This window comes from Phaenicophaeus curvirostris, chromosome 7 (genome assembly GCF_032191515.1).
Source record: "Phaenicophaeus curvirostris isolate KB17595 chromosome 7, BPBGC_Pcur_1.0, whole genome shotgun sequence".
In the NCBI taxonomy this organism is placed as follows: Eukaryota; Metazoa; Chordata; class Aves; order Cuculiformes; family Cuculidae; genus Phaenicophaeus; species Phaenicophaeus curvirostris.
In genome coordinates, this window is record NC_091398.1 from 17,054,979 (window position 1) to 17,073,829 (window position 18,851).

Below are 18,851 nucleotides of genomic sequence, written 5' to 3' on the forward strand. Positions count from 1 at the left end.
GCAAATAAGAAACAATGCCAGTGATTACTTATAGAGCTGCTAGTTGAATGGAGTTTTGTCTGTGTCCAGTTGTGCTAAAGTTAAAGTTTGTGTTGAGTTTATAAAATTTGAGTTAAATTTCCTCTTTTTCTCTCAGCCTGAGTGAATTTATTCTCCAAATGTAAAAGAATGGGTCCGGCCCAATTGTGTTGCTTTAGGTTGCTTTGGTTTTACCCCTAAAGGAGATAAATATTCTATTTGTTACCCTTTTTTCCAGAGAACATGTACTTATTCTGAAAAAAAAACCTGGTGCTGGCTTTTTTTCTATATTTCTCAGCAGCTATTTAAGTAAAGGAAAAGAACTCCAAGAGTACAAGCTGGTCTAGCAGGAACTTTCACACACTCAATAATGTGGCTTGATTTGGCCTTTTTTTTTTTTGATAAATGTTATCTTTACCCATACTTATCTTCTTTTTCTGTAACATAAATGCAAGCAACATTTAGAACATAAGGAAAAATGTTGCTAGGGCATGGCAGGCAGTTGTGAGACTGAGAAGTTGGTGAAATGGCTTTGATACAGGATTGTTCAGAGATCCTAAATCAGAAACAAAATCAAAAATATCCATAGCTAGCACATTAGGCATTTAAATGGATCTTTTGAGAAATCTTCCTTTATCATCCCTCCAGCCTTAAATCTACAGCTACTGCAGATATTGACTTGGTGTGAAAAGTATACATTTCCTATTGCTTAAAAATTATACGTGCAATCAATAGGTTACATATTAATTCCTTATTGTTTTCAAGGAGAGTGAAAATATTTTGTTGTCTGTTAGACAACTTATATTTGAAGTGCAGCTTATTGGTCAGATCTTAGGACATGGCTAAATACTCACAGTCCTCAAGCAAACCTGCCACAGAAATCAATAAAAAGGCCCAATTATAGGTGTTATTTAACTGAAATGAAGATGCATGTTTCATAGTTGACTTCAAGGGCAGTTCTGCCTGGGCAAGTACTAAGTAAGTAGTAGGCCCACAGGAATTTATTTGTATGCAAACTGCTAGTTCTTTTGATTCATTTTTTTAGACACCCATAAATTTTGTACTGGGTTTCAAAGCACTTTAGCAACTGTGGGTAGTATTTTAAGATTTATTTTTTTCTGCACAAACAGCAAGTGAAATATTTTACTAGTAATATATTTCAGATTCATAGAGGGAGGAAGCAATGTTATTTTTATATCTGAAGTGATGAACCAAGACATTTTTAAGTAGAAGTGTAGGATGTCTGGGCAGAATGAAATATATTTGTTTTAATTTATGAATGTTATTTTTCTAAGCATTCTTATATTATTAAAATGTTAAAAAAGACAATGCAATGCTATGGAAACTTTACATTCCAGACAGTCTCTAATAGGAGTATAAAATATTTACACAATAAGATATTTCTGATGTCAGAAGAAGATAAGTTTAACCAGCAACAACATTTGCTTTTGCCTAGATGGGGGTCTTATTTTGTAACAGCAGAACTTACACTATATTTCAAACTCTGCCCAAACTGTATTATCATTTTCCAACTCTTAAATTTTTCCATTCTAGCCAATACTGGCATAGGTCAGAAAACACAAAAGGTTAAGATAGATTTAAGGTAAATTTGCCTAGACATAGAGCACCAGGAATGAGGAATAATAAGCTGTTAGGTAGTCTGAGTTTGTGGATGCTCATTAAATTAGCATCCAGCTTTGCTGGCTGTGTGTCATTCTGTCCCCTGGTTAGATTCACCTTGTTTTCAACTGCTGGAAGCATAGTGCTACTGATTTTGCTGAATTTTATGAACAAACTTCTAGTGAAAATTTTCCCAGCCTACTATACAAGGGATGTGATGTGTCACTGGGAAATTAGGTATTGGCAATGTACATTAGGAAACTGCTCTGTATATGTGTTTGTAGAGAGGCTGTTTTTCTCCAAAAGTAATGCACTGCATTTACCATAGTTACCTGTTTAGCCTCGTCAGTCTAAATGTTATAAAAGAGGGGCAAAAATTGCATTAATCTATTTTTAAATGAGGAAAATAGAAGTCTGATATAACCTGCTTTCTGTAAAAAAAGCAAAACTAAAGACAAACAGGTGAGATGGAAACACAACACAAGTTGCTTCAAGTGTGTGTTAGAATTTAGTTTGTTTGCTCCAGGCATAGTACGTACACTCCTGCATGTTGACTAGCAAAACAGAATGAACCCTTCTTCTTGTTCCATTTGCTTTTGCACAGAGAAATTGCCTTGTGTTGAAATATTAAATAGGTTTTTTAAATGTGAATGCCCTTTGTCAATATCTTGCAACTTCTGCACAGTTACTTTGATGTATACTTTTCATGTATGTGCCAGCAATATCTCTCTTCTGCCCCACTCGCCCCCCACACACCTTGATGAGTTCACCCAGGTTTTTCTTGATCTTGGTAGTAGAAGAGATCTAAACCACTAGCCAACCAACCAAAAATGATATCCCAAGAATCCCCAGCTATGCAAGGAATTGACTAAAAATAATAGGTGATATAATGGGATCATCTCAGGCACCCCAGTAACTGGAGCAGCAGATACTCTGTTGAAGGAAGGTGTATAAATAAGTACCAAAACAGATTTTGCAGGCAAGATTTTACAGTTGCGGAACTGTGTGCTATTCTGATTATTTTCTGATTTTCTTCAGTCTGCTCTCATAAAAATTAAGCCCATCCAAAATTTCAAAATCAAATCTTTGTAACATTATATCTTTAGTCTGATCAGTTGTAAACATTTTTGTATTCTGAAAAAGTTCCAAGTTACAAGTTCCTTTGTAAGAAAATTCCCTGAAGTCTTTTTTTGTTCCAAATCAGAAATAAAATACCTAAGAAATTAAGTATCAACATCAATGTTGTACCATAGCCAAACAATACTTCGGAAATGAAAAAGATACTTCAGCTCAGCCTGTTGCAGAGTATGATGCAGTTAATCAAATAACTTGCCTTACTGCAGAGTTCATTTGATATTGCAGAACCATCCAGACAATTCCTGATGTAGCTTCAGTATCTTGAGAAAATATATTGTAGCTTATTTCAGTGCACATTTGTGTTTGAGATGAAAAGCTTTGTATTTATAGCTTCCATTTGTTTCTCAACTTTGTATAGAAACAAAATTGGTTTTCTTTAGCGTATGTCAAACAGATTTATTTCATCTAACAATGCTTCATTGCATGAAACTTAGCCATTTTTCTGACAGGCTTGCAGTGTAACAAAAATAATTTTACAAAACCTACAAATAATCAGAGGATTAATAGATACACTGTGCTGTCTGATTTGCATGTAGGTTTGCAGTGGAATTTTTCTGGAACAGAGCCCTACGGGTTTTTCAGCCTCATTTCTCAGTAGACTGCACAACTGGTAAGAAAGTAGGTATTCTGTCTGACAGCCATTAGAGTCTCATTATTCAGCAAATGTGGAGATAAAAACCATTTTGAAATTCCTTATCAAAGTTAGCAAACTCTGTCATAATGAGTGTCAAGAAATAATCTAATGCTCTTTGTTGTTTTTTTAAGTGATGCTGAAATGCAGGACAGAATGCTTACAAATGCTGTGAAGGTTGTGACCACTACTGACTTAATTGCTTTCCTGCTAGTGCATTGTGGCACATATTACTCACATTGTTCACCTTTTTCCTCATAGAAAAGATAATTAATTGTGTAACTGCATGCTTTATTCCTTTATAGCATTGTGAGCCAGTAGAAGGTTAGACTTTCTGTGAAGAACAATGTTTTGAAATTTGCTTTTTCTTACTGGAGCTATTGTCTGCCTTTCTCTGTAGTAGCTTTTCTGCTGATATATTGAAGGAGGTTCTTCTTGTCCTTCTGTTAATTTGACCATTGATCTTGTCCCACCATATCTTATTTCAGGGCAAAGATGTGTACAGCAACTATTGTTTCCAATATGATGACTTGTGGGTGCTCTTTCTCTGCCCCAGACCTGTCTCTCAGGGTAGATCCTAGGGTTTGTTTGGAGGCAGTCCTTCAAGTACAATATGGCTAAAAAAACATTCCTGCTTTTTGTCATGGTTTCTAAACATCACCCTTAATTACCAATAATCAGGCTTGTAAGTTCTTTGTCTGTGATCTCTGTACTTTAATGTTCTCCAATGATTCGCTAAAGCTACTGATTTTTTTCTCTCAGAATTCTTCATGTCGTTTACTGTCAAAGCTCTCCGTACCTTTGTATGTATTTTCTAATGTACTTTGAAGATAGTGACTTGCACCTAGCACCAATCAGCCATTGAAAACAGTTTCTCAAAGAGCTTCCTGCCTTTCTGGTTCCTATTTGTAAAGAGCTACCTGAAAACAGCTGCCAAACTTACTTTACTCTCACCTCTGAAAAGTTCTCTTTCTCTGTTTCTTGGAGAAAGAAAAAAATCTCAAAAAAAATCACATGAGAAGCTTGGCTGCCACACTGGTGCCTGTGTTGGTGACCAGTTTTTCAGTCTCTCCTGTGATTTCATACCTGTCTCTCTGCAGCTGTGATCTCTTCTCTTAAACTGCAAATAATTTGGTCCAGGGACCACCTTATTGTTCTAGGTACTGAAGGCTTATAACAGTAAGGTCAAGTGATAGATTTTAGTAATATCAACTAACTTGCCTCTTTTCAGCATTGTCAAAGGGTGTATTTTATAAAGAAGTGTGGAAAGAAAAGAAGTAGTAGGAATAAGTATATTTTATATATATATATATGCCAAGTATCTGATGTCTAATTTTAGCCGAGAGTTTTATTTTTCAATAAGCAATTTTAATTTGTCTTCATTGATGTCAGTTTAGCTACAGCAATAAGCTTTTCAGCAAAATGTCCCGGATTGTATATGTCTATAATTAATGCAACTGATTTTACCTTTGCTACACAACCAGTCAGGGAAAGAGCACTTATACAATTGTCTGACAATCTGATTGATTTCCTCTTCCCCTTCTGTAATCACTGTATGCTTCAAAGGTTGTTTAATGCAGCCTAATATTTATAGACATATTTGAAGCTGTTGAAATTACAGGAAGAAGCTGAAAACCAGTTTTACTCTGCACAGCTCTGCTGTTCTGTTGTGTGACCAGGTGGAAGAATTATAAAACGAATCGCCATCTCTCAGATGGGAAATTAGCAAATCTCTCAAAAAAGCTTTGATTTAGGGTAGCTAGAGGAGCGGTGGCCGTTTGGCAATGCCTGTGCTCTACTCCTGTTCCAAGTACTTTGTGTATGGCTACTGTTTAGCACCTGCAGCTGGGGATGCAGTGAAGGACCTGGCACAAGGGTAGATGTGAAGCTAAAGCCTGACAGCAGGTGGTTATAAGCATGGCTTGGTCTCTTCTTGATGGGGAGCTGCCTCCATCTCCCCCAGCGCCTCTGACCTGATATCCTTGTCTGTCTGCGTGCTCACATCATGGATAATCCCAACTTCTGGCAGGGAAGAGAGGCAAGAAGGTGTAAAGCTGTACTTTTTATCACATTCACATAAAATACATATTTTCAGTAATCAGAATATTATTTCTTCTGTTACTGTAATGGTGAGAGCAGTTTTATGTATTATGTACAGGCAGAAAATATATGTGATGGTTTTGTAAGGGTTGTTAGGATCATAGCAGAGATCTGTATCTAAAAGTTTTTAGCATACTTGTTGGAAAGGGCTTCTGCAAGTTCATCATATCTTTACCTTGGATAATCTTTTTATTTCAGTTGCTGTTTGAACAAACTGTTGCAAAACCAAAGGCTTAATGCAAAGTTGTTTTGTGAATCTTCAGTAGCAAAAACTGTGCAGATAGGCATGTTGTAGTATATAAGTAGCAATGAGTATTGTTAGTACAGAAAACCTTTATCATTTGAATATCTAGATATATAAATTAGATTTAGAATTCTCTTTAGTTCTGTTTTCATGAAGAGTCTCAATTTTGAATTTAGGATCTGAATTTTAAGTTACTTTTCTATTGAAAATGTATATTTTCATCATGAAGTCCAAATTCGAAATTCTGCCTAACATGCACCAAAATCATCACTTTCGCTCAAAATGAAAAATGTTCTTTCCTATCTAAAGAACTCAACACCTATAGGCACATTTTAGTATGGTAAGAGATAGTTTTAAAATATAATTTTATACTGTTTAAATATACATATGCATAATAAAATTGTAAATAATTCACACAAATTGCAAAATAAACCAAGTGAATTCTCTTGATCAAACTGCTTAATGGAATGGTTAAAGGGATTAGAAAGAATATTCTTTTATGCTTTCTGCATGGACTATCTTGATCACTGGATTATGAGACAGGGCAGAGCATTCACATTCTGCTGTTCACCAGGAAAGAAAGTAACTGAAAAACCATAGAATCATAGAGTCACCAGGTTGGAAAAGACCTCTTGGATCATCGAGTCCAACCATTCCTATGTACCACTAAAGCATGTCCCGAAGCACCTCATCTACCCGTCTTTTAAACACCTCCAGGGATGGGGACTCAACCACCTCCCTGGGCAGCTTTTTACAGTGCCCAATGACCCATACCGTGAAAAATTTCTTTCTGATATCTAGTCTGAACCTCCCCTGGCGCAGCTTGAGGCCATTCCCTCTTGTCCTGTCCCCTGTCGCTGGGGAGAAGAGGCCAGCTCCCTCCTCTCTACAACCTCCTTTCAGGTAGTTACAGAGAGCAATGAGGTCTCCCCTCAGCCTCCTCTTCTCCAGGCTAAACACCCCCAGCTCTCTCAGCCGTTCCTCATAAGGCCTGTTCTCCAGCCCCTTCACCAGCTTTGTTGCTCTTCTCTGGACTCGCTCCAGAGCCTCAACATCCTTCTTGTGGTGAGGGGCCCAGAACTGAACACAGTGTTCGAGGTGAGTACAGGGGCAATGAAGATGCAGGTTGAGTGTCAGAGGGAAGAAGTTTTATGGTAACATTTTTGCCCCTTTTCCATCTAAGGCAAAACCCTTTTTACTTAGCTGGACGAGGATTTTGGCATTACTGGGTGGGATGAATAGATTATGCCCTAGCAAGTGTAATGAGAGTTATGTGACCTGCAAATGTCAGTAAATCACTTCAACTGGTCTTGTGTTGGAAGCTGGAACCTGTTAGATTTGAACCTGTCAGATGTTATCTGGCACTGTGTCCTGACTTTGGTACGTAGAGCTAAAACGAGGCAGTGCTAATTAGATGAATAAGTCTTGAATTTTAACATGGTGCTGACACAAACATAAGGCAAACAACCAAAAATATGTGAAAACAACTTCAAAGCAGAATTGAAACAATGTAAGGAAGCGACAAGAGCATTGGTATTACTGAGCCCAAAGCAATACTTAATTAGCTGGCTTTATTTTTTCCTGGGGCTCTATTTCAAAATAAATTCAGTCTTCAGTGAGAACTTGAAATGAACCGTTAATTTACTTATCTACAGTCTTGAGGAAAAGGGAAACTTAATTTAAAGACAGGAATTGAACAGAGATGAAATATTGCCTTTCTGCATGAAAAAAAAAAATAAGATATAGTGTAACAAGATGTGTTAGATTTTAAATGAACTTGCATGTGAGTTATGATGTAACCATTTCAGCCTGACCCTGACTAAGGTTGAATCACAGTTGGAGTTTTCTGGAGGGAGGTAGGTACCACTGTGAGCAGTGCAGCAGGAGCTGGTGGTATGGTCCTGAGTGGGGTCAATGCACCCATACGCTTATTTGGTCTCTACCCAGCTCTGTTGGGTGTGATGGGTTTGGCCCTGATAGAAATCAGAGCAAATTTGAGCCTATTCTCAACACGACTTGCCTTCAAAAACTGCAAGAGGACTACAGTCCTGCCACTGCATCTATCTACATTTATTTTATACAGTGATTACAGTTGGGAGGTATCTATTAGCATGCAGGCATTAACAGTTATGATTTCTTTGATTTTGAATTTCTGATTTCTTTGTGAAGATATTATTTGTTAACTCTGTGCTATAAATACAAATAAAAGAGTAATCCTCTTTGTGCTTTGTAAAATCTACGCATGCAATTTGCATTTCCTGTGCTTTGCATAGTAGAATACTTGGCATTTCTGTCTCAAACATAAAACTATAAGAAATGCTGTTTTGAATTTTGTGAATTGAAAACAATAAGCTGTTCTCAAAAACCCATTTGGAGAAGTGCAATTTTCTGATTTTAGAAGCCAGGACAACCCAATTCTGGCCCCGTTACAGTGACAAATATGCACTTAGCTCAATGTACTTTCTGTGGGAGTCAAAGTGTATAATAACCTGACAATTATGATCTTTGAAGATGTTCTGCATTAAAGGTTTAGAATAGTGAAAGGAAACATTAATTCATAGAGGGGTGTGTGTCTCTCCTTATACACATACATTCCCATGGATGAAGAGCTTATTTGTGTCAGGAAGCTTTTCAAATGATGGTATTATTATGTGAACTGAGGTTTTTTCCAAAAGCTGAGATACTGGCAGAATTGAGCCCAGCTGGATGCTGGTAACTTTTCTCTAGTTTTCTAGAAGTTTCCTTGTTACCTTGTTACACGTTATGTACTCTAGAATTGCTTTGTGTTATGAATAGTGAAAAACACTGTAAATCTAGAGAATATTTTAAAAATTGCCATACTACATCAGCTGGTGGCCAGCTAACTGCGGAGAAGTGGGAAATGAAATTTTTCATTTTTCAGTCAGCTGTTAAATTCAGCGATGGAAAACCATAAGTCTGTGATGGTGATTGGTGGCCTGTGTGGAATGGCTCTTACTCCATTGCTTAGGATCTCACTCCATAGGTGCTCGATGGCAAAAAAAAAAAAAAAAAATCTGCTCCCTCTTGTTGCAGGCAGTTTGAACAGTGAGGTTAAGGGCTGCAGGAGCGTGAATGGTGCATTTGTTGCACAAAGTAGTCTTTCAGGCTGAGAGTCCCAGCTCGCATCATTTGGTGTTCCTGCTAATCCCCTCCTGTTCTCTTTCTCACAGGAGGAGATGATTTCTTTCTCTCAGAAGTGTTTCAAAAGCACCAAATCTTTATGCTTACATTAAAAAAACAATCAAAGAAACAAAAAACCAAAACAAACCACATTGGAAATGGTATAAAAGAACCCCAGATTAGAAGTGTAATCTCTATATACTAAGATACAGCTTGCAGTTCTGCAGGTGCATTATTCTTTTCAGATCTGAAATGTGAAATACTAAGGAACGTTCCATTATTGCACTCAGGTTCACATATATCCATGTGTTATGCCTTTTGCTGTCTGGCATAATAGTGCATAGAATAGCATCAAGTCTATTTTCCTGTAATGTGAATTCACAAGCTGCACCAGTTCAGAATGTTTCCTTTGTAGATTTTAGCACCTCTGAGAACTCCCCATATTGAAAACTCTTTAATTTAGAATGTTAGCAAATGCTGTTTATTAAAACTGTGTATTTTATGAAAACTCATAAGTCATGTAATCTGTTCTAGATTTTTGCAGATGTCACTTATTGCTATAGACGCATTAAAATTTAATAGTCTATGAGCTATGACTTAACATCACTTCAGTTTGTCATGCTTTAACAATCAAAGTAGCTTCAGAATCTGGTTTTATCATTAGTTTGGTCCTAATAGTAGTCTTTGTACTTCATATGACACCATTTATATAATGTAATTTCAAAGTATTTTTATCACTGTTTTAAAAAATAATAAATCTTTTATTAGAATTGTCTTCCTCCTGGTTTTTAACAAGCTAAGATTGATGTACTGCAGTGTATTTCTGGGAAATATGCCAACCACTGTGGGTTTTGGTTTCAGGGTTCCTGTTCATAGTTCATGTGCACTGTCAAGTGTTTGTTGTAGGGGGCACAATCCTGCTTCAGAATTCTAGGTAGCATTGGCCTGCTGCACAGAGTGATGTTAAGCTGAGCCTGGTAGCTGTAAAGATAAAGTGCAAAGGTCCATATTTACAAATAACCAAGTGCTCCTAAATTTTCAAATCACATTTTCAACACTATTTAAATCTATGCCACAGGTTTCCCATGGAATATAAGTAATCTTCAAAAGTTATGAAAAGGTTTTATGTTACATAGATTTTGTACTAGCTGAGATGATAAAATTTAATTCCTATTGTTCTGAGTGACAACTTAGGCAATAATTTCTTATGTCCATTTTTTCAGGCTTGCTCATGCCAGAACCACTGTACTGTCCCACTCACATCCCATGCTCTTTATGGATGAACTTCTTTTATTGCTGGCAACTAGTATGGCCTGTGGTCATAAGGACTACGGTTGAGTAGCTTAAGATGCAATGAGCTCTTATAGACAACATGTAGGCAAGGAGAATTTGAATAGTGACTCTGGCACAAAATTCCTCTTAAAGCACAGCTGGGATGTTTGATTTCTTGCCTTGTGATCACCATCTGTAAAATGAAGTAATACCTGCCTGCCTGTCTCATAGGAGCACAGATGATTGACTCATGCTTGTGAAGTGATACAGGAATGCACTGAGTGCACATTGGAGCCGCCTGATCTCCATGTTTATAGGGAATTGTTCCTGGAATTACCTAAAAACATTAGCAGCTGTGTTCATATATATAGTGTAGTACTGTAATTAACTCCTGTACTTGAAATGAGGAATATCATGTGTGAAGATAATGGTGGATACTTTCAGCATCTTTGCAGCATCTTTCCAAAGGCTCATATATTGCTTTTCAGAAGTACTTTTGTAATCCCCAGTGCAAAGGCTCACATGTTTGAGTGCTCTCCAGTCCTTAACCCTGGCTGCCTTGAGATTTTCTTGAGCTCCTTTCAGCTGGCCAAACCTGCAACATGACAGCAGCAGCAGCTGGCGTGAATTTCTTGAAGGCGTTGGGTAGTCTTAAAAACAGGAATATCACCCCTTTTGTCAAATTACACACATTTCATGGTAGGTTTTTAACAAGATTTCAAGGATGCTGCTGTCCTGTATAAAATGAGATTAATTAAGCTCCTATTGCGTTATGTTCACTAAAACCACAGGACTATTACTGTATGCTATTTTTGTTGTGTGCAGCATATTATGACATATCTGTTTTGCTTCTTTTAGAAGATAAAGGGAAAACAAAACCCAATAGTGCAAGTCAGCAGTCCAATACAGAAGTGGGTCCTTCTCTTCCCAAACCTGGAGTGGCAGCAGTGACACCTGTAACATCTGCTTCATCTTCCAAGAGCACAAATGGAGCTTCTAGCACAGTTTCTGAGTCAGAAGAGGAAAAAGCCAAAAAACTATTATACTGTTCATTATGCAAAGTAGCTGTGAATTCCCTGTCACAACTAGAAGCCCACAATACAGGTGAGTAAGCATATAGTGCAAGTCAGTTGTGTGTTACACTGAATTTTGAAAACAGTAACAAAGCTGGTTTTCTGACACTGTGGTAGCCACACTTCACTGAAGTGCCTTTTAGTTAAAACTTACAATGGCACATTACAAGAACAGTTCTGTTAATTACAGTTTCATGTGTGGTGTTTGTTATTCTATTAAAGTCCTCTCTGAATTTTTTGAGCTGTTCTTCAAGTACTCTGTAAGATTCTAGTTGGCAAAATCCCTACAGTTCATGTTACCTAATCAGATTCCATCATGCTTCCCTAGTGAGGGTTATTATGATCATAGTGGTTTCTGTAACATTAATGTTTCTAAAATGTCAGTTGTCTTTCATATTTGCCATAGGTCAGATTCATCTAATTGTGTCAGTTTTCTTTCATATTTTGCCTCATTATCTCTGGTGTCTGGTTTTTGCTGGTACAACTGATAATTTTTGTTATTTGATGTTTTTGATAATTTGAGGGTGACAGCCATAGATTTCCTAGAATCTTTATTCTCGCAGGTTATATATGTTCTTTTTAAAAGGCCAAAAGCAGCAATTCCTAATGTGCTCTGGGTACTCTGTGATGTGTTGGTGATGTAAAGCTTGTTAACAAACCATTGAAGCTGGTTTTACAGCTGTAATCCATTCTTGAAATAGCCGAATTTCTTCCAAGTCAGAAGATACTTATTGAAGTATTCCTATTCCTAGGCAGGTTCTGAGTGACTGCTGTGGTTCCTCTCTCAGTCTCATCTAATGCCCTTCTTCATGATTCACCAGCAATATGGATATTGGCAGAAGAATAATCAACCTTGGCTGTATAGCCACGCTCTGCCCCCAAACAGAGAGCCAGTGATCCAATATGCGTGTTGTTCCCTTTTCGTGCAAACCTTTCTTCCATTTTATGATTTCCCTTTAGATCGAGGAAGTGAGAACTACACTGACCAGAAACATAGCCATCATTAATTCTAATCTGTGGTGACTTTAACCATTCTGTCTTGAAGATAAATGTGTTACAAAAAGTCACAAGGCTAATGGACATGGGTTTAAGTTGCTGATCATTAACGCGCCTGTGTCTCCTTGCCCATTAGGCTCCAAGCACAAGACCATGGTCGAGGCTCGGAATGGTGCCGGTCCCATCAAGTCTTATCCTAGACCTGGATCCCGGCTGAAGGTGCAGAATGGCAATAAAGGCTCAGGACTGCAGAACAAGACATTTCATTGTGAAATTTGTGACGTCCATGTTAATTCAGAAATTCAACTTAAACAGGTAGCTTGCATGTGTCTGGGGCTCCTTTGTTTTCAGTTGTATTGCAATATTGTAGGTGGGATGTAGGTCTGTGTGGAGTTGTTTTGGCAAAAAGTGAACTTACTATTTGTTTTCTGTCATCTCGCAACTATTTCTAAGTAGTTCACTATAGGTCAAGTTCACCTAATTGTCTCAGCTGGGAAAAAAATGGGCTAGAGATTCATAAGGCAGAGATGGACAAGATGCCATCATCAATGAATTCTAGTTTAAAAGTTTGCTATGGTGAGAGAGAGAGTTGAATTTGGTCTCCCAAGTGGAAGAAATTCTGGGCTGAAGTTGCCTGAATTCCTCTTTTGATGCTGTTTCAGTCTGCTGGGAAACTTTTTAATACTATGTGAGAAGTGCAATGTGACTTGAATCTATTGGTTTAGAGCAATTGGCTGGAGGGGAGTGCTGTAGATATGAACTATGGAGAGCAACATCATCATTAACAGCATAGCTATATGAACATGCAGCTCTGTTCATTCCAAGCCAATTAGCTCTGGGTTCAGAGTTGTGCTCGTATAAATATGTGGTTTCTGATACCCAAACAGGAATTTCTAACTGGATGGTGCTCTGCCGTGTGGATGTGTCCTCTCATTCCCTGTTATTTCTGTTATCTCTAAGATAGTATTAAGTTGCATGGTGTAGACATATCCCTGGGCACTGGTTCTTCCTTCAGCTAATACTGAATTATTTATACAACTGAACAACATCAGTGAGACTGAAATTTACCTCCTACTTCTGAATATTTGTGTGACTTAGTGATTACAGCTCTGCCTGGTTCAAAGCTTCTCAAGTGGAAAAAGGAAACACTAACCAAAATATCAATGGTTTACAGACCCTGTCTTGGATCACAGAATTCCCTATATTTGATTAGTTTCCAATTCTCTTTTTGATTTGCTCCAAATTGTTATGTTTAATTTAGCAAAGCACATCTTTGTTCTCTCTAAAGAACCTACTTTATCTTACAAACAGGGCTTAGGCATATCCTGCTGATAAATCAGTTTCAAACTCTACACTAAGAAATGTTTAAACAGCTAATTAAATGTGAGGATATTTATTTCAGCACATTTCCAGCCGAAGGCACAAGGACAGAGTTGCAGGAAAGCCTATGAAACCTAAATATAGCCCTTACAACAAACTGCAGCGCAGCCCAAGTATTTTAGCAGTAAGTATTTTTATTTCTCATCACTGTTGACATGAATCTGTGATCTTGGGAACTCCCACCACACAGTGACAGGAACATGACAGACCTGATACTTCCGCAGCATTTGTCTTCTCTCCAGCTGAGTCTGTACAAGGATCAGATTTGACCGTAGTTATGTATTCTGTCTGCCTGGTCAAAGGCACACAGACAGCACTCTGAGTGTTATTTACTGCTAGGGAGAAGGGAATAATCAGTGGAATGGGCAAAGAACTGTGTGCCCTTTGGAAAGATATTTCCTCTGCTGAGCTAGTGCACTTTCCTTGAAGGTTTAAATGTATATACTGTCTTTCTGGGCACCTGAGATAACTTTCAGTTTTGACAGATGCAGTCAGAGAAAAGGATATAAGATGTTAAGATATAAAAATACTAATGCTCATTCTCTGCATAGAGCAAAACAGAGTGCTGTGTGGATGTTCTGTGTTGGTGCAAAAGACTTATCAGCTTTTTAGAAGAATTGACTGCCTATCTGCATGCTTGGACTGTGCTTGTCACTGGCTATCAAAACACCTCTCCTGCGTTTATGCCCCTAGCTCTTCTCCCTTCACACCCACCTGCACTTCCAGGAATTCCCCAAGCTGGTTCTGCCAGTCAGCTGCAGCCAGGGTTCAGACTGGCTCTAGCTCAGCACAGATTGTATGTTTATTTGCTCATGACTCAGCCTGTATTTTATTCATTAGGGAAAAGCACATGCCACCTATGGCACAAAGACAAATTATAGGTTGGACAGACAGAGATGCAAATGTGTGTGTGCAAGAGTAAGCATGTGAAGAACCTTTAAAAGCTGAAATGTTAATGTGTCTTCGTAATTGTATAGAGGCAAATGAAAATGCTGCAGGCTTTCTTCAAGTCACCCCATTTGCTATGTTCTGCACACGCTAATCTTCTTCATTTGTATAATACATCATTTATTGTCTATTGTGTAAGGAGAGACCTCTACTAATAAAGGAAGGATATGGGTATCTTTTCCCCCACAAATGTGTTATTGTGGTGCAAACATTTGCGGTGAGGCTATCATGTATATATTTCTGTTAGCTTTTTCACCACAAGCACCAGCAATGACTGTAGATCATAAGCTGAGTAATAATTCTTTTGGAAAGAATTTTTTTGTGATATTGATCTTAAAAAATATTTCTGTTTTCAAAAGAGCAGCTCTGCCTTGGCAGGTAAAAAGCTGACTGGACTTGACCCCTCTACTTTTGACATTGAATTCTTAATCCTGTATTTTAATATTTCTTATACAGTTATGATTTACACAATTTAATGTTGTTCACTTGCAAATTACGCTTCCTTCTAAACGCCAGTATGACTACCACTACACTCAAGAGATTTATGTATCTTTAAATATACTGTTTGGTTGCTTTAATTGCCTTGGGTATGATGACAATGCGAGTGGGATTTTTAAGCAGCTGACATGAGGCTTCTGTGAGAAACCATAGCATGCCCTTTGTCAGGGTTCATTTTTTACCCTCATGTCAAAGCGGGCATGGGGAGAACTGTATTTACATTGCTTTTTTCGTGTGTGTTTTATTCCAGGCAAAACTTGCATTCCAAAAGGACATGATTAAGCCCCTGGCACCTGCTTTTCTTTCATCTCCTCTTGCTGCGGCTGCAGCTGTATCATCAGCTCTGTCTCTTCCTCCCCGACCATCTGCCTCCTTGTTCCAGGCACCTGCAATACCACCAGCTCTTCTCAGGCCAGGCCACGGTCCCATCCGGGCAACACCTGCCTCCATACTTTTTGCACCATACTAATTTATTGATGTACAAAAGAGATAACTGTGGCCAGTTTCTAGAAAAGCAGGAAAGTGGTCAAGATTTTGAAATGTCTTTCTCTTTTGAAATGCCATCTAGCGTGACACCTTGACCAACCACAACTTGACAACCACAACAATAAACTCATCATTTACGGTACTGCATTTTGGAGTCTAGACAACTTTTTCTCAGTCTTTCTCTGTCTCTCTTTTTTTTTTAATCCAAATAGAGTAATTTACTAAAAACTTAATTGCTCCTAAAATGTGTACTATTGAAGGTTCATGCCATCTCTTTTCCCCCCCCCCCAATGTGTATGATGCACCTTGGAATCAAGGAACGTAAAGTATTTTCCTGACAGACTTGAAAACTAGGGTCTTCCTTCCTCACACTTATGTAAATACTTCTCTGAAAACTAATGGGCTATAATCTAATGTGGGAAAAAAAGGTAGATTAACCAAATGCTTGATTGTGGATAACATCTCAAAAATCAATTGCATCTTTTTTTTTTTTTTTCAGTGTGCTCTTGTTGACTGGGATTGTGTGCTGTCCTAGACCCCAGTACTGGTGTATCTTGTGTAGTACTAAAGAAGTATCACATGTCTGGTTTCAGTATTTTTAGTTTCTGTGCAAATGTTTGAAAACAATGTCGCGCTGAAGCTTTTAATGATTTCCTTTGTGTCAGACTTTATTTAGAGAAATTAAAAATAGAAAGCCATATAACATATAGTTAAGATTACTACTTGTTTGCTACTTTTAAGTTATTTTTGTTATTTCCTCACTGATGTTGCTAAGCAATGTTTAAAGAGAAAAAAAGCTTTTAAATTGCACATTACCACAGCTCACATGCATTGTTCATGATGTCAATGCATCCATGTGTTTATACATAAAAATCCCTTTTCTTCATTTCTAACTAGTTTCCTTTGTAATGATGCTGCAGAACATTGTGGCTCCCTAATGCAATAATGTACAGAAGATAAAATATTTATAATTGACTGTATTGTCTGTTTATTGAATATATTGCAGTAATGCCTGAACTATCTTCTTGTCTCCCCAACCCTTTTATAAAGGTGATATCAATATGCAGTACTCAGACTGAATTCATGATGTGATAATGGGGACAACAGGTAGAAGAAAAGAAAAAAAATATAATTACTTTTAGAGCATCTTTATCTGCAGTCCATAATAGTAAAATGTCTGTGTATTTTTTTAAATGTACCTTTTCAATAAAATAATAAAAAATATTTGTGCTTTTTGTGTTTATTAATTGGTAGAGGATAAAAAAAGCCTGGAACAAACAAATTTAGCTGAAGGAGTCTTCAGGAGCAAACAAAGCATTAGAGTTGCAATAAAGTATAATTACAGAGCCTGTGTTTACTTCCTTCATGTTTTAACATCTTTTCTTTGCTGCATCCTATTACAGCTTTTACTGGGGCATTTTTGCAGTAAGATTGTAAAGATGCACTACATCAGAGGTTCAGAAGAAGAGGCAGTAGAGCCATATGGGTGATTATGGTTTTATTATTGCACCACCAAAATGCTACACCGTGGTTATGCCAGCGCTGCTGGAGATTAAAGATTAACTTTAAAACCAGCCTGGGCATACCTGAGACAAAATGTAGGTCACTTTGGAGCCAGGACTTGCTTTGAAGCATGGCCAAAGTAAGCAGCTGACACAGCGTGCTTTTGAAGGGAGGTATTTGCAGAAGCTTTGAAATTATCGTTTTCCATGCTTAAAAGTTTGATCTGTTCTGTAAAAATCTCTTCTTTGTTAATATAAAGTGAAAAATAAAGCATACAAGAGTAAAAAGACTTAAGAATAAGGCTGGTTAGGGTTAATACAAAGCCAACAGGGCCATTGCAAATCCACAAAGGCAAAGGAGTGCAAATTTCAGGATCTTCATAATAGAGGATGTACCAGTCAACAGGTACCTCATAGTTGCAATGTATTTGCAATGCTTATTTTCTGCAAATGTAATGTAATGCTTATTTTCTGCAAATGCTTATTTTCTGCAAATGTAATTCTGCTTGATTTCCACTTTTCAGTGGAGCAGTCAACTGTGTTGTGAATGGATAATTCATTGGAGAATAACCTACAAAGGGGTAGGTAAGAGAGTCCAGACTTGCAGCATCCTCTGGGGAAGCAGGTACAATTGTATTAATATTATGGACTGTGAGAATTATAATATCATGTGGGTAGGCACTCTTCCATGTGCATCTCTTTGTGTCTGGTTTTGTAACTCATGCTTGTAGGCAGTTAGGTTTAACTGCTCAGCTACTTTGAGAGGTTGTACTTGCATGAGGAGCCTGTTTCTGGCCAACGTGCAATAGGTTTACAGAACTGTGTATTTTAATTGGTTCTTCAGGAAACAACAGTTGGCTATGTACTATTTTACCCGCTTTTTTATAACCTTCTGGTTGTGATGAGAAACTTAAAGCCAAGTTTCTACAGTCAAATGTGTTCCCATATAAAATGCAGGAAACCTATACTAAGGAGAGGACTAGCCGGGGGTGTGTGATTTGTTGGACAGATAATTGTTTCTAAGAGCACTGGAAAAATATTTGGGTCACTAAAAGTGAAAGAATGTGTGTTGTCATTCAGCAATGAGAGGAATTACTTGACCTATGAAACACAAGGATCTAGAAGACTATAGTTGTAAGGTAAGGAAGATTTGTGTTCAGATTTATATTTAACACCTTTTGCACTCTTTGCTATGTTAGCTTACATTTTCTGTACTGTAACTCCACTTGCTACCAAAGTTTTGTCCATGAAATGCAGAACTGAGAATTTGAAATGATAATTATGTGATAAATGGCAAACCCTCTCATTATACCTGTCAGGATCTCACATTTTAGAAACAAGCTCTACATGAGAAGGAAAAATTGTACCATACTTGCACAATGGTTATCATCTGCTTTTTTGATACATTAGGATATTTTCTCCTCACATGCAATATCATTGCAGATGCTTGGCTATTAAATTAATGGATTTATTATAACAAAGAACTAGTACAGAAATACAATATTTGCATTGCAGTTGTCATTTTGAATAAATATATCGAATGTGCAACCACTAAGGGAATAAGGCTAAAGTAATAATATTTCAGCCTCTCCTTTGTCTGTTATTCTAGGCCTGCACACTCAGCTGTGAGTTTTTCCTGTATAGGAAGTCAAAAGGTGGACTGTGTTGTTAAGAGATCTTTCTGTAGCAGAACAAAAAGGATCCAGACCAGACATGGACACAGATACATCAGGAGGAACTTTCTGCTGGTACCTGTGGCTGGATCATGATCCCAGGACCGCAAAAGAAGGATATCAAATGTAGGG

General features: G+C 37.6%; 1 protein-coding gene across 6 annotated transcripts in view; it reads left to right on the forward strand.

Annotated features, from left to right (window-relative positions):
• Window positions 1-16,738, forward strand: part of ZNF385B (zinc finger protein 385B) — a 151,101-nt gene extending 134,363 nt beyond the window's left edge. For all 6 annotated transcript variants that reach the window (XM_069861051.1, XM_069861056.1, XM_069861053.1 and 3 more), the window contains 4 exons: window positions 11,022-11,267; window positions 12,369-12,547; window positions 13,635-13,736; window positions 15,309-16,738. In XM_069861051.1, coding sequence (XP_069717152.1) covers window positions 11,022-11,267; window positions 12,369-12,547; window positions 13,635-13,736; window positions 15,309-15,527 — 746 coding nt within the window. In that variant the 3' untranslated portion in view covers window positions 15,528-16,738. The remainder of the gene's footprint in view (window positions 1-11,021; window positions 11,268-12,368; window positions 12,548-13,634; window positions 13,737-15,308) is intronic.
• Window positions 16,739-18,851: the final 2,113 nt, after the last annotated feature.